Source organism: Macaca fascicularis, chromosome 3 (genome assembly GCF_037993035.2).
Source record: "Macaca fascicularis isolate 582-1 chromosome 3, T2T-MFA8v1.1".
NCBI lineage: Eukaryota > Metazoa > Chordata > Mammalia > Primates > Cercopithecidae > Macaca > Macaca fascicularis.
Window position 1 is genome coordinate 182,395,064 of NC_088377.1, and position 16,947 is coordinate 182,412,010.

The 16,947-nt window shown below is 38.0% G+C and overlaps 1 protein-coding gene across 7 annotated transcripts in view; it reads right to left on the minus strand.

Annotated features, from left to right (window-relative positions):
* Positions 1-491: 491 nt before the first annotated feature.
* The window catches only part of BRAF (B-Raf proto-oncogene, serine/threonine kinase), a 203,090-nt gene continuing 186,634 nt past the window's right edge, over positions 492-16,947 (minus strand). For 3 of the 7 annotated variants that reach the window (XM_045387419.2, XM_005550950.4, XM_065542676.1), the window contains 2 exons: positions 15,659-15,812; positions 492-7,651 (listed from right to left, as the gene is read on the minus strand). In XM_045387419.2, coding sequence (XP_045243354.1) covers positions 7,629-7,651; positions 15,659-15,812 — 177 coding nt within the window. In that variant the 3' untranslated portion in view covers positions 492-7,628. Of the gene's footprint in view, positions 7,652-15,562; positions 15,813-16,947 lie in introns of those variants that run through there. The other 4 variants (XR_012432936.1, XM_045387414.3, XM_045387418.2 and 1 more) reach the window with 4 other exon arrangements.

The window sequence follows — 16,947 nt, forward strand, 5'->3', positions numbered from 1 at the left end:
TAACCAGCATTAAAAAAATGAAGTAGAAAACGTGAGTGCATAGTTTCAAGTAAATGTTAGCGTGCATGTGCTGTGTTGCTATGGAAAATGTAAGCTGTGTCAAAAGTTTGAAAAAATACAATTCTAAGGTGAGTTTCTGCAGATAAACTTTAAACATTACTAAAGTAGAGCACATACTCCAACTGAATCACATGGAGGAGAGCAGTCATTCGAACTAAAGATACATCAGGTTACAACATCTGAAATGTTGAAGGGTCATCACCAACACTTGACAAGACTGTTGCCACTACAAGTTGTATAGCATCTATAAAGTACCATGCATGAATCCTGACAACTTCCTTTAACTTCTACCCACTGAACAGTAACCAACATTATGTATGAAACAAAACGTACATTTCTCCGTCTCTCCATTGTCTAGAAAAACTGTTAAAGCTGCTGACTACTTTTGTTACTGAATGTAATCGTGGTAGAAAAATAGTCTTGAAGAAGACTTCTCCATGCAGTCAATCTTTATTATAGCAGGATTCGCATATTCACATCAAGTACATAGAACTTTTTTTGCCTTTTATATAATACAGAGTTTTTAAATAACTTTACACAGAAATAAATTTCTTCAATCTGAATTTCAGCTATCTTTTTTTATTCTCCATGCTTTCTATCCAAACTGAACAATATTTTCTGTTATACAAATTTACATGAGAAAAACTCCGAAGTACAAATGAAGGGACCTGAGCAGGAAAGAGAACCAAAGGATCAGGAAGTGGGTATGGGGAGAATTAAAAAATACTAAAAGATTCCAGCGAACATTGAGAATAGGGGAAAAGAGGGAGACATCATCCATTTGACTGAAAATAAATGTCTTTTTTTTATGAATTGAAAAATAAGCTTTAAAAATAGTTACTCCATTGTAATTTTTGCAAAGCAGGTATAGAGAGGTCTGTGGACAATTAAAAAGTCCCCATTTTTTCACTGGGCACGCCCCAGACTCCATGAGAACCTTTTCAATGCTTGAGTGGAACTGAAGTGTACTAAACCCGAACCTTCGGCAGCAACAGAAAAGAGGAATGTGTGTGTGAGTTGCCATAAGGTTTGGAGTGGTGAAACAGGAACCGTGAATTCACTGCAGTTCAAACAGGAATCATCTCCCTTTCCTCTCCCTTACAGGAGACATGTCCTCAAACCAAGGAATACATGAAAAGGGGGGATTTCCTTTTTCTTGGTCTAAACCAAAGAGCAATCACAACTACTGAATAAAATTCAGAGAGACACATGTTGATGAATGATCAAATTCAATCCCCTGATCAGCTGTATGATCCTATCTTAGGAAAAGCAGCAATTGCCGTGTTGAGGAAAGGATCAGATGTACAACCAACAAATGAGATTACCACAAATATATATCACTGTGATACAGTCCTCAAAAATCAGGCGATACCATGAAGGCCAAACTGAGTCTATACTATGTGGCATGGCCAAAGGAAACACGGAGGACCCATGGATGTACTTTAAAACGAAGGCGGAAGAAGGGGACAGCACACACACACCCCTATATGTAAACTAACATAACATGAAGATAAATAAGACATAAAGGCTAGCCACTTATGTTGGTCATTAACATGAATAAAAAGGCATTATATGTTGATATAGCTGGTTTTAATCAGCTATGGAACATACACAAATGTATTAGGAAGGAATGATTCTTAACCGTTCACAGCTTAGAATAAAAAGCATACTTATTGCACTCTTACATTTGATTTCAGGTAATTACAGTCTATTTCCCACCCTCACATTAATTTTTCCCTATCCTAGATTTACTGCCACCTCACTCCATTTTGGTCTCTGTTCTCTACATCTGTGCCTACTCTGTGAGCTTTATTGTTTACTTCCAACTCATACTCCACCAAAACACACGTGGGTTCAAAAACTTAACACAAAAATGCAACGCAGTAATTTTCAAAACAAAACCAGGACTAAGCAACTTCATCAAAACCCCCAATCCCACCCCTGTAAACAGACCCTTCCTTTGTGGCATCTCTTCATAAATTTTCTGCCAACTCTCCCGCATCTGTGCTGTACATGAGAACCAGCGGTCATGATGCTGGAGAATGAACTCGGCCGGCCGGGAGAAGCAGACGGTTTGTACAAAACATTTTTTGATACTAACATGAATAAACATATTTTAGTTGTTTTCAGAGCACTTCCATCTACAGAATTTTTTAAAAAATGCACCTCTAAAAAATGGATACACTGGCTTACATTGGCTGTGTCCTCATACACAACTGGTCAAGTCACTGTAATTATTCAAAACAGCTACATAAACGTCAACATTTTAATAAAGCTGATTTAGTAATTCATAAAACCTAACAGTTGAAGTTGTGGATGTTAAATAAAAGTACTTTAATCACTCATTGAGTTGGGGACTAATTGCCCCATGCATTTTTTTTTTTTTTAAAGCACTGTTACCTTAAGATTTTAGGTGTTGGGTTTCTGTCCTTTTCTACCTTAAAAATACCTGATAGGAACTGTTAATTACCCTTTCCACAATTAACAAAAATTAGAATTGAATTTCAATTTAAATGTCTTTGCCTAAACAAAAGTGAAAATAGGTTATTTGAAAACAACAAAACAGAGCTTACTGTCTAGTATACTAATAAAACAAACATCTTACCAATATTTTTAATTTTACCAGAGCTAGCAACATGGACCACAGATACACTGGTGACTTCGCTCTCCTCTGGCCAAGCCACAAATCATTGCCTGGGGCAGACATGCTACAACCCTCCTCTGGGGTTCATCTACCAATGGGCATCAGTAATCCATCCCAGTACAACATTTCAGGGATGCGCTGGAGACAATACATGGACTTCCTCTTTCAATGGTGAGGAATGAAACAAGATACAAGAACCACACCATGGAATATGTTTTCTTTTACATCCAGGGGCCAGGTCATAAAGGATGCCTCGAGACTTCCACCCTGGCCCCGACAGCACTTTGGGACAGGATGACTAACGCAGTCCAGCTTCATGTGCAAGCAAGTCCTGGGAAGAAATTTACATTTCAAACTCTGAAAAATCAGTGTCTAGGTTGGCAGCAGTACTCTGGAAACTGATAAAACCAAATTCGGTCCTGTATTTCAATTTCCCCTTCTAAGTGAATACACGATTGCTGCCCATCATACAGTACTTCAACCCTAAACTGCAGCAATTTCTTGAAACTTCTGTCAACACTTCTGTTGTGTAAAAGTTCCGTGCTTTGAAGAGCCTATGGCAGTAGAAAAAGTTTCTCTAGAAATGTCACTGAACTATATTTTCAACCTAGTTGCTCTATGTGATAAATACATCTGACTATACTAGGGATTATGTGCTTTAAAAAAATAATTTTGTTCACTGAAAATTTACCTGTGTGTTTTCTCATTGTTAAATGTGATTTTGGCTATAAACTCTTTAGTGCATTTACCTGTGCAGTCTAAATTGCACTCTAAAAATTATTAACACAGCTGAGTTAAACCAGAGTGGCTGCTCTCTTCACAAATCACTGATTTCTGCTAAAATTTTAGCTTTTTTATTGCATCATGAAGGCACAGTAAGATCATTTGGCAAATTGTCAAGGTATTTTTCTAGAGCCTCACCTATACCATTTCAACACATGACCTGTAAGCTATTTGCTCTTCATACTCACAGTAAACCTGCCATCTCTGGCTATGGTGTTTATAGCCTAATGGTTGGAATCTGCTAGTCTCAAGGTGCTGGTATTCTAGCACTAACAATGCCAACTTGGACAAAGAAGAGAATCTTGCAAAAAGAGTAACGTTCTACCCTCTCAGCTGGGCAGTCTCTATGAATGCCTGTGCATGTGACAAAGCTGCAGCAAGCTCATTATGAGGACGTACTGTCTTGCCAAGCCTACTGAAAATTAAAATTACATCACTGTTAGTGAAGTGATACCACAGCTATTTAATTTCATGCAACTGACTCAAGGTTAAGATTCTGAAACGTACCCCTAAACTGGTTCTGGCACCACTTTCAACAACATTCAGATATTCTGAGCAACACATTTTTTTTTACAGTATTACTGCTTAAATGTATAATGCCCTTTAGGACAAAATGAGAGTGCTCAAATACAAGTACACAAAAAAGTTAAAATCTTAAATCATCGTCATGTTCTACAGCTCCTGACTTTTCATATTTTAAAATAAATAACTATTCATTACCTCATTCTGAGGAGGTAGTTTTTGAAGAGGTCACCTGAACCCTGCAATGTGGTTTCAAACTAAAGCTAGAGATGAGGTTTGCAAGCGGCTGGCAGGTGGATGTACAGTGGGGACAGGTGAGATCTGAGAAGGGTGTGCGGCAGCTCGCACTCTGCCTGATGAATACAAGGTAACATCCTGTGATGAAAGTGCTGTCACTGCACCAAACCAGAAGCTAGGAAATATTTACAAAGTTTCAGGTTGACAGTGCTGCAGTCTTGAATTATTTCTTTATATACTGCTCTTTCTTCTCCAACACCAACATAAATATAGCACATATCATTTGTATGGGATTTTATCTTCTAGAATGCCCCAGTATGCCCTACTAGATCTCAAATACAGTCAGGGGTGGGATATTCAGGAACCAGAATGTGACAGCTAGACACAATCTTCTTTTAAGGTGCACATTAACAACAAACGATCACATTGAATTTTCTATTCACAAATCCCTTTTATAAACTACTTTTTTTGGTCAATATTATTTCAGTGGCAAAAGTCTAGGTCCTAGACTCTAATGATGAAAAAAGTCCATCAGGAATACTACACAGTTACAAACAGTCCTCTATAGTTGCTCTCAAATTTTTCAGAAGGCTTTACCTCTCCCTACCAAAAATAAAACACACTACAGAAGGCACTGCAGCCACTTTACAGACCAGACTGTTACACCCTTAGAAGATGATCAGTGATGCAGCCACATACTGTCTATACAATTACTCATAAAGTGCTTTTCACAAATAAGGACTTCTTCCTCATTTTTAGGAGCTCAGTTAAGTCTATCTGTTGTCTAGGCATCAAAAAATAAAGCAGATAAAACACAAATAAAACCTATTTTCATGTCATTTGTAAACTAGAGACAAAACCTATTTTGTAGAAAAAGGAAGAAAAGAGAGGTTTAAATATTTTATTTTTAAAGGTCTCTATAAAAATCTCAATATACTGAGCCTGGCTCCTGGGCACAGCTTCATTTGAGATCAAGTCTGCTCCCCTGTTCAAATGAGATACCAGCCTATTCTAAAATGCAAGGGAAGAAAAAGTGTATCACCCTGAATGTTGTTTAGGAAACTGAAATGCTAAGCTTCCTCCCTAATGGTACTGCCCCTGTCCCGCGGAGGCAGTCCTGGATCCAGGCTGCACACGTTCTGCCTCCTTGGCAGGACATGAAACACATCCTCTTGTTCAAGCCCAGGTCTCTCTACTTGCAGAAACTTGAAGCCAATCTTGGTAAAGGGAACACAGCCACATTTAAAAGCATCTAGAGATATATTTAAAAAGAAAAAAATAGCTAATGCTTTTCAAGAGAGGCAGTTATTATGCACAGAAGATGTTCTTCAAATCAGTGGGAATTATTTTCACCTTTGCAATTTCTGAATTTTGTAAGACACTGCCCTGTTGATGTAAAACTTAAAAACAATTTGCTTTTCAAACTGATGAATAATTTAAGGATCTTTTCCATTTTACTAGGACAATCTTTTACAAGACAATGAACATTTCAATAGGTTTTCTTCTGAATACATGTATGTTAGCAAAAATCTAATGGTAGTGAGCTTTTAGTAGGCTGAAATACAGAGAGCAGGGCCTGGAGTTACAATCTGAAAATTTTAAATAACAATTTCTAATTCCTTGATTTATTCTGGGTCTTGTTTAATTTCTTTCAAGTCCTTGGCTATAGCTTGGCTGGTATATCTGATTTGATTTACGTTCCTAAATTCTGAGTCTAGATTCCTGATAAGGGAAGTTTTCCATTAATTTGCCATTAATACATCCGCTTTCTTTGCTATGACTGTGATTGATATTACCCTTTAATAAAGGCCAATGGAAGCTATAACTAGGTTATATTTTCCCTTTATGCAAAGATAAAGATTTAGGTTCTTAACGAATGCCAGCTCTTTCTATAAAAACCACCGATGACAGGTTTTCCACACCCTCCCTCAGTCCTAATATCCCTAAAATTGCTCTATTCTCTGTCTGGGAATTCAGCTGCCAAACTGCCCAACCTTTTGAAGACCAGGCTTGGGAAAAAAGGAAGGAGGAGAATGAATGGAGACGCCACCATTTTTATTTTGTTGCATATTCTAGATAAAAGACTAGAAAGAAGATATGGGATGTAGTGTTAGGAATCAGTTGGAAGAAACAATGAGATTATTAGCAAAGATGTTAGTGTGGATCCAGCAAGTACCATTAACTGAAAAATTATAAATATTTGTCATTATGTTAAGATTCCTTATATTTAGGTAGAGAAAAGGATAATGATCTTTCTTAAAAGTTGTTATATAACAAAAATACAATTTTCAGGATATATAATTGTGGTGGGAAGTATTTTTTTTCCAATTCAATTAAATCTGAAAATTATTTTCTTTTTAATAAAAATATAAAAGAAACTCAGAAATTAAAACCTGTACCTTATATTTAAATTATCTAAATTTCTCACATTCAAAACTGTTACTAAGCAGTTTTGTGGGGTTTCAGTTAGATACTGCCATGGCATTTTGTGCCCTGGACAAAGTAGCCGCATAAGTAGTTGGTGACTGGAAGAGCATAGGAGGAAGATATAAACGGTGTTTCCTGAGAATTTGCTACATTGTGGAGGAAAAAAAAAATCCCCAAACACTTATCTTCATTGCTGGACCCAATGAGAAAGAAGGCAATGTGTGCCAGCACTATCTAGCCTGCTTGGTTAGGCAGACACCTCAGTGAGCAAGGAAACAAAAGGCCAGAGACCCCGGAGGTCAGGAAGAAGATGCAGCATGCCCTTTTCCTCCATACCAAGACGCATCGACTCCTCACTGCTCAGCCTCCATTTAAATAAAAGTTTCCTTTTGATAAAATTTGTCAAGGCCTGAACACGCACCACACAGAAAGGGCAAGCTGCATTTTTGTTCCATCCCTCAGAAATTAACTGGTGGTCACTAGGAGAAAGAACTCCACAACAAAATTCCAGAACAGGAAAGAGAACGATGCTTGGTGATTGAAACTGCCCCATCAGATGATCAGCCACAAATTGATCTGGTGGTTAGAAGGGCAAAGTTGACTGGCAGACTTTCCATAGCAAATCTCCCAAGCTGTAGCAGCAGTTTCTTTCCATCATGCCTGACCATCAAAAGGTCAGAATTCAGGGTCTCTCCTCTTTCTTCCCGGGACTGGGCAGACTTGTATGCTCGTGGTATTTTTGTTGAAGAAACATTGGCAGCAGAGAATTCTGGTTCCTAAAACATTCTTTCCTCTTTTGTTGGATGGGAAATTCCATTCTGTTCCACATCAGCTTATGCATTGGAAATTTTGTATCTTTAAAAAAAGATTTGAGGAACAGAACTGTGTTTTGATGTTAACAAATTGTACGAACACAAGACTTAAGAAATAAGAGCAGATGCTGCCATGATGGTGGCTACTTGAAGGCTGCAAATTCTCCTGTAGAGGGAGGACAAGAGCTAATTTTAAAAAAGTCATCTCAAATAACCTAGAGACACAGAAAAAGCCTCATTTGAGCTTCACTGAAAAGTGACTAGTTATATATTTCAAGTCTAGCAACAGCATTGCCAATTTAAAAGCTAAAATGGCTGAAACCCATGGAAGAACACAACATATATAGTATGAAGAACATGGTTCAGCTGTATCAATTAAACAGCAAGTCTGCAGAGAGTTTCCCAGTTGGGTTTTATGTATCATGGTTCTGATCAAGCTGAAAGCAGTTCCAATGAACAAAATTTCTCAGAAACTGAATGTAAAGTAGTAATGTTAATTTGTAGAATACTTCCACCCCTGAATTATCAACTCATTTTCACCTATCATATTATTATAATGCCACTATTAGGAAAAGAGAGGCAGTAGTTATCCTCATTTTGCGAAAGATACAATTAAGAGGTCAAATGATTTGTTCACATCAAACGTTTGACAGAGAGAGAAAATCCAGACCTCCCATTTTCTATTTAATTTCACCTTCAAACTAACAAAAAATTAAATATAGGCACATGTCACCGAACATAATTATCAGCATAAGGGATTCTTTAAACCACAAAGTACCCTTGTGATATCATGCTCCTATAGCTTAATGAATTTGGGGGCTTCATGCCATTATTTTTCTTTTTTCTTTTTTTTTTTTTTTTTGAGACGGAGTCTCGCTGTGTCTCCCAGGCTGGAGTGCAGTGGCGTGATCTCGGCTCACTGCAAGCTCCGCCTCCCGGGTTCACGCCATTCTCCCGCCTCAGCCTCCCAAGTAGCTGAGACTACAGGCGCCCGCCACCACGCCCGGCTAGTTTTTTGTATTTTTAGTAGAGACGGGGTTTCACCATGTTAGCCAGGATAGTCTCGATCTCCTGACCTTGTGATCCACCCGCCTCGGCCTCCCAAAGTGCTGGGATTACAGGCTTGAGCCACCGCGCCCGGCCTATTTTTCTTTTTTCTTTCTTTTTTTTTTTTGAGATGGAGTTTTGCTTTTGTTGCCCAGGCTGGAGTGCAATGGTGCGATCTCGGCTCACTGCAACCTTTGCCTCCTGGGTTCAAGTGATTCTCCTGCCTCAGCCTCCCAAGTAGCTGGGATTATAGGCACCCGCCACCAGGCCTGGCTAATTTTTGTATTTTTAGTAGAGATGGGGTTTCACCATGTTGGCCAGGCTGGGTCTCAAACTCCTGACTGGGTCTCAAACTCCAGGTAATCTGCCTGCCTTGGCCTCCCTTAGTGTTGGGATTACAGGTGTGAGTTACTGCACCCGGCCGCCATTATTTTTCATCGACCATTTTGTCCACAGTTTCTACTTGTAACTAAAACCCAGTTCCTGTTATACATACTATAGATAATTTCTGGGGATGAGTTAATAACTGACAATTATCAAAATTCAGTCAGCCATACCACTATTTTTCTTTTTTCTTTTTTCTTTTTTTTAGACGGAGTCTCACTCTGTCTCCCAGGCTGGAGTGCAGTGGCGTGATCTCGGCTCACTGCAAGCTCCGCCTCCCGGGTTCACGCCATTCTCCTGCCTCAGCTTCCCCAGCAGCTGGGACTACAGGTGCCCGCCACCATGCCCGGCTAACTTTTTTGTATTTTTAGTAGAGACGGGGTTTCACCGTGTTAGCCAGGATGGTCTCGATCTCCCGACCTCGTGATCCGCCCGCCTCGGCCTCCCACAGTGCTGGGATTACAAGTGTGAGCCACCGCGCCTGGCCAGCCATACCACTATTTTTCAATAGCAGCTTCTGGTGAGGATCCAAGCAATCACTTATATGAATATACCGTTTAAGTAATCCAGGAATAACCTGTCTAATTTCTGATTGCTATCAGATTCCAACTGGTTGCTAGATAACGTTGGCACATCCCAACAAACAACAAATTGCTAAAGACTGGATGACTGAATCCTCAGCTTTGTAAGCTGATGGTACTAGTGACTGACTGAGTGCCTGATGCCTCACTGAACACTTTGTACACATCTGCATCCAATCCTCATAATAACACTGTGAGGCGGATGCTATTACCTGTATTATATAGATGAGGAAGCCAGGGTTTAGAGTGGTCAAGCAACTTGCCTGAGATCATATGCAAAAAATTGCAGAGGTGGAAATGCAAACCCAGGTGCTGACTCCAAGACCCAGCAGTCCCTAAACAACTTTCAACAATTAACACTTTGTTTCCCAATCTGAATACCACTACTAATGAACTGTAGATAGTCATACTACCTCTTTCTATGCATGGATTCCTTTTAACAAGCAATTAACTAAGGTATTGTGAGTCCAAAGATCAAGAAAGGGTAAAAGAATTATTGCCTCATATTTAAAGTTAAAAGGTTTGGGGAATCTGGCACTGATTTTTTTTTTTTTTTTTTAAAGGCTAAATTAAATTACGAAGACCTTAGAGTAAAACATTTGGAGTATAATCATAGGAGGCTATTATGGTAACACACTCCAGAAATATACAAACATTCTTACTATTGTTGCTTACAGTTTGAGTACTTATAATTTTAAGGCTGCTATTTTTAGTGTTTTAATGTTCCTTTAAAGTGACTTGCAACATTCTTATGAGTAATCATGTATCTAGCCGAATCCAAATCTCATTAAGGTCAATGTAAACATAAGATTTACAGAAAAGAAATCTTTATAAAAATGCCTAGAATTAATCTATTAAAAAAAATCAGAAAATGATAATATCTAAGCCAAATCTTAATATACCACATTAAAAAATACTTAAAAAAATCTTCAGCTAAGGTTGGGCATGGTGGTTCACGCCTGTAATCCCAGCACTTCAGGAGGCCAAGGCAGGAGGACTGCTTGAGCCCAGGACTTTGAGACCAGGTAGGGCAACATAGTGAGACCCTGTCTCTACAAAACATAAATAAATAAATAAATAACTAAATAAAAATTAAAAAAAAAATTAGTTGGATGTGGTGGCAAATGCATGTAGTCCCAGCTACCTAGGAGGCTGAAGTGGCAGGATCACTTGAGACCAGCAGGTTGAGGCTGCAGTGAGCCAGCATTGTACCACTGCACTCCAGCCTGAGTAACAAAACCCTGTCTCGAAAACAAAACAAAACAAAACACACACACACACACACACAACTTCAGATAATGTTTCCTATTCATTATAATAATTAGAAATTTCATTTTGTTGAAGTGTCATGCTCCACAAACTTAAATATTAGTCTTAAAAATAAAAACCAGGCCGGCAAGGTGGCTCATGCCTGTAATCTCAGCACTTTGGGAGGCCGAGGTGGGTGGATCACCTGAGGTCAGGAGTTCAAGACCAGCCTGGCCAACATGGTGAAACTCTGTTTCTACTGGAAAAAAAAAAAAAAATTAGTCAGGTGTGGTGCCACATACCTGTAATTCCAGCTACTCAGGAGGCTGAGGCAGGAGAATCACTTGAACCCGGGAGGCAGAGGCTGCAGTTAGCTGAGATCACACCACTGCACTCCAATCTGGGCAATAGAATGAGACTCTGTCTCAAAAACAAAAACAAAAATTACCAGGGCGTGGTGGTACTGCACCACTACACTCCAGACTGAATGACAGAGTGAGACTCTGTCTCCAAAAAAAAATTAAAACCAAACAACCGCACAAAGAACAAAGTAAACACTATCACTCTATCGAAAGTCTAGTGCTTCCAACAGAATGCAGTCCTTTTTATAGTCACACTTGGGATTGAGGGGAAAAAAAGAAAAGAATCCATAGTTTAGGAATCAATAAAATAAGACTCTTAAAATGTCCCTAAAATCATGGAGAATTTAAGGAAAACATGGCAGTAACAGGTGATGAATCTGCTTTCAGAAAAAGTATCTTGTCTTAATGATTCCTTCTTGCCGATCTGGAAATCTCTACTATTCTACTTCCTACCCGATTTTATTTGAAGAGCCAACTGTGCTTGTGTGGTTATTTGAAGTGAAATACTTCGATACTCTGTGTCTTAAAAAAATCTTGGTATATTAATAAATAAAAAAAATCAATTTGAGGCCAAACTGAAGCATTTTCTTTCCCCTTCTTTCAGGCTGAGGATAACTTAAGCTGCATTTTCAATTTCTTTTTTTGAGAGAGTCTTGCTCTATTACCCAGGCTGGAGTGCAGTGGTGCAGTCTTGGCTCACTGCAACCTCCGCCTCCTGGATTCAAGCAATTCTTGTGCTTTAGCCTCCCAAGCAGCTAGATTACAGGTGCACACCACCGCGCCCAGCTTTTTGTATTTTTAGTAGAGATGGGGTTTCACCATGTTGGCCAGGCTGGTCTCGAACTGGCCTCAAGTGATCTACCTGCCTCAGCCTCCCAAAGTGCTGGGATTACAGGTGTGAGGCACCACAACCAGCCATGCATTTTCAATTTAACTTTATTTAGGAATACAGCAGAGAACAACTGGGAAGACTGAAAAAAAAAAAAAAAAGACCCTGTGATTTTAGACACCTCAAATGTCATGGTTTATGTGAAAGCTAAGGACTTTATTAACTAGTTTAAAAATATTACTCATTACCCTTTATTCCAGAATGGAGTATATTTTAATGGGCATTATACACAGAATTTGATAAATTCCTTAAAGTATGTTATAAAAAATATAACAGGTTACTTCTTACCCAAATTAATCACTACTTGACATTTAAGGAGAAAGTCAACTGCAGCCAGAGTAAATCCCCTCCTGACACTCTTTGTCATGACTTTCAAGCAGTTTCTTTTTTTCTTTTCTTTTTTTGAAACAGGGTTTTGCTTTGTTGCCTAGGCTGGAGTGCAGTGGCATGATGAAGGCTCACAGCAGCCTCCGCCTCCCAAGTTCAAGCGATCCTCCTATGTCAGCCTCCCAAGTGGCTGGGGCTACAGTTGTGCACCACTATGCTTGGCTAATTTTAAAATTTTTTTGTAGAGATAGGGTTTTGCCATGTTGTCCAGGCTGTTTCAAACTCCTGGGCTCATGCGATCTGCCCACCTTGGCCTCCAAAAGTGCTGGGATTGCAGCATGAGCCACCACGCCTGGCCCAGGCAGTTTCAAAAGGATGGGAAACATTCTGGCATAGACACATTGGGTCTTTTAAATTCTTTGAGGAAACAGTCACAGGAGAGATGAAATATTTAGTAAAGTAAAAAGTTCTACAGAAATGCTCAAAAATTTTCAGTCAAATAAGACTATAACTGGTAAAATGTTTCTGTCATGAAGCACCATTTCATAGTATTTTTTAAAAAGGCACATATGTTCTTAAAAAAGAGTGACTCACTTGCGAGAAAGGTCATTTAAGCTGGTATATTAAATAGCCAATGTTTTAGAGAGGACAATTTTAACTATTGGCTTAACTATTAGAGTTTAGTATCTAAATGGCTAATATATGCCATCCAAGGGGCAGGAAGCAAATAAATAAAAAAGATTAAATGGCTAGTATAATGCCTGAAAATAAATAAATTTATTTATTCACAGGAAGCATTTGATTACACAGGAAGCATCTGATTATATCCTGTGATCCTGAAACTACTTAAAATCAAGAAGACAAATCTTTTTCCCTATTACTGATTAGTAAAACTTGTAAAAGGTAAAACAAATTTTGTAAAAAGGTTTCCTTACTGAAGAAGGAAATCAACTTTAATTAAAAAAAATATGAGGGCTCAGGTTTTAGGAAAAAAGCAGTCACAAAAGAACAAATGTTCTTTTGTTTCAACTACTTAGTCAAAGAGATTAACTCTACATATGGTTAGAAAAAATAATGTTTTTATTTGGAAAATATATTTAAAACTCAGTATAAAACAAAACCCAAGAACAAATACAATTAAACCTGAAAGGGAAACATTTAATTCTACTGTTTCCTATTTCTCCATATCTGTATTAGCTAAACATGTCACCTGTCACATTTTTAATGTCCTTTCACTAACATTTCTGGTCGACCTAATTTAAAAGACAGAGTAGAATTACTCTGTGTTACTTTGGAGGCATGTTTTACTGGCTACAGAATGGAACAATGAGTTTCTGAGTGGTTCTACAGAGCTTAGCCATGCCCCATTGCAAAGGAGACTAGTAAAGAAAGAAAGGAAAGGCGTCAGATGCAGACGATGGGAGCCTAGGCAGGATGGCACCGAGAAGAAAAAGAGAGTGAAGAATGAAAGGAAGAACAGTGAGGCAGGTATGCTGGGAAATTCTAGAAGGAGCTGTATCAATAAAGAGATCCCTTGACCTTGTGCCTCAAAATGGCCAAACCTTTGGAGCATTCCATAAAGTCAATTTTATAAACACTTGGTTAGTTACATGCTTGTAGTCTTCTATTTGTGAATGAATAAAACCCTATCTTACAATTACTAATAATCATATTTTTAGTGCCACTGGAGGATTTAAAAATCAGATACTTAGATATTTTCCAATAGTTACATTTCTTTATTCCTTAGTATCATTTTTTTTAAATATGAGAAATGTTTCATTTTCTTAACTAAAGTCATGAATCAATTCTGAAATCATAATGGCATTACTTATCTTAAGCTACCCAAATGAGGGGCTAAAGGTTTGCTATAATTATTATTGAGTGGTTTCCTGGATGACATCTAACTATTCAAACAAAGAAAATGTTTCAAAACTTTATTTATGGGCACTTAAAAACTAAATTATCATTAATTTAAAGTCTTCTCAATTTACTTCTTTATTGACTTCAAGGAGGCATTCATACAGATGTCTGTTTACTGGAAGGACCTTGAACTACTGGCTACATTTAAAAATCATGACAAAACCAAATTGAGTAAGTGAAGATATAGTTAAGAGGCTGACAGTAAGTAGAGATGGCCAAATCTTTGACAGGACCACGTGCTGTTGCTTTCTACAAAGGATTCCCTCTGAATCACAGTAAGAATACACTGACCACCACATTACAGTCATTTTCTACACAACAATCTATAAGTATTAAAGAACCCTAACAAATACTTCATACCATGGAATGCAAAAAGGAGAAGAGCATTCATTCATCATAAGTAGAATCTTGCTGGGCAAAGAATATAAGGAGGACAGAACATGAGACACAATGACAAAGTGATTGCTAAAATACGCATCATGAGAGGTAAGGATAATCTAATAACAACTTAAAAACTCTATTACCTGGTGTTTGGCAACCAGATAGGTATCTCAAAGAAAAACACACCTAAAAGTTCTCACAGAATTCTGTGAAGATTTTTTGTAGGGGAGGGATTGGGTATGAAGGCAGCAATGCATTTGCAATGAAATTTGACTTCTACGTGAGCAAGACATCCTTAATGTATTTTAAAAAAAAGCTATTTAAAAGAAACTCCAATTTATAACATTTTCCTGCTAAAAATCCAAAGTTAAGACATTTTACTCATGTCAAACATGCCACTCCTTAGCAATATTTTTGGTCACCTGCACTCAAAATTTATAAAAAGAAACTTAGTTTATTGCTTCAAGGAAATAAAGGACATCCACATTTTCCAAATTGTTATAAAAAGAAACAGTTATAGAAAAAGTATTAATAATAATAATTATTAAATTCTACTGACTTCCTAAATTACGATCTGCTCAGTCTGCCTTATCTAACCTAGGCTAACCGACTGCCAACTTCTCACCTGCAAACACAGGCACTGGTAGGGTCTTCTTCTGGAGTCCCTAGTGGACATGTGATAGCTGGTAACAAAAGTTGCATGAGAAACTGAAGTTTAATACTTAAAATAACCAAGTGAACGAAACAAACCCAGAACAGAAAGTAAAGCCTCTAGAAGAGGCTCTGCCAATTTTTAGCAATGTCTATATATTTTAACCCTTGGATGTTAAAACTCCAATGTTAAGTATAAATTTTAGTTTGGGGAAAAATTATATCTAGTCTTTAACCACACAAGTGTTCTTTGGTTCACCTTAAAAAAAAAAGAATGTTTTATTCAATTTAACATATAAGCAAACATATGTTCATTTATTTTCCTTTTGTTGCTACTCTCCTGAACTCTCTCATTCATTTATTTCAGTGGACAGGAAACGCACCATATCCCCCTGCCTGGATGGGTGTTTTTGGAGAAGCACAAGCATATAGACTAAAATCCTCTGTTTGGAAACCAGCCCGATTCAAGGAGGGTTCTGATGCACTGCGGTGAATTTTTGGCAATGAGCGGGCCAGCAGCTCAATAGAGGCGAGAATCTACAAAAAAAAAAAAAGAAAAAAAAAGAAAAAAAAAAGAAAAGAAAAAAAAAAAAAAGAAAAAAGAAAAAAAAAAAGAAAGAAAAAAAGAAAAAGAAAAAACAGAAAGAAGAATGAAAATCTGTGTGGTATAAATCTTTAAGAGTCCCATCACACTTTACAAGAAAGCACCTGAAATCTTACATTGTTTTCAGTATTGTCATAAATGCTTGGGAAAATATTTGTAAAGAACTGGTATTTTTTCTTAAGAAGAAACTATCCCTGTAAATTAAATGGGGAGAATAATTCTTAGTCAGCTTTTTTTTTTATATTTTAGATCATTTGTTAGTCTTGAAACAGTAAATAATAGAAATTTAAAACCAATTTTACACCTTTTTGTTATAGACCACAAGTCTCTGTTGGGAAGAAGATGGAGTATAAATAAGTAAAGCACTATATGACTGTCTCCTAACAGAACTATCACAGCTACTTGCCCTTTAAAGGAACCTAGCAATGGGAAATGTTTTACATACACCTAATGAAAAGCAGAACCCCATGGACCCAGAGTGCTAGTAGCACATGAGAAATGACAGGTGACAACCCAAGAGCAAAGAGAGGAGAACTCGACAAACAGACCCCAATACATAAAATGCAGAAATTCACAATTTTAAGGTACAAAGAAACAGGTTATAATCCTTGAAGGCATACAGCATGATAATGCATGTTCATAATCACAAAATATGTGTTTAAAGGGCTTGGCATAATGTCTGGCCTATAATAAGCACTCAGTAAAACTTTAGCAGCTATTATTATTACTTTTGTTATTGTCCTGAGATATCAAATTTTTTTTTTCTTTTTTTTTGAGAGGGAGTCTCACTCTTGCTGCCCAGGCTACAGTGCAGTGGCACAATCTCAGCTCACTGCAACCTCCGCCTCCTGGGTTCAAGCGATTCTCCTGCCTCCGCCTCCCGAGTAGCTGGGATTACAGGTGCCCACCACCATACCCAGCTACATTTTTGTATTTCTGGTAGAGACAGGGTTTCACCAAGTTGGCCAGGCTGGTCTCAAACTCCTGACCTCAGGTGATCTGCCTGCCTCAGCCTCCCAAAGGGCTGGGATTACAGACACCAGCCATCACACCTGGCTGAAAATTGTT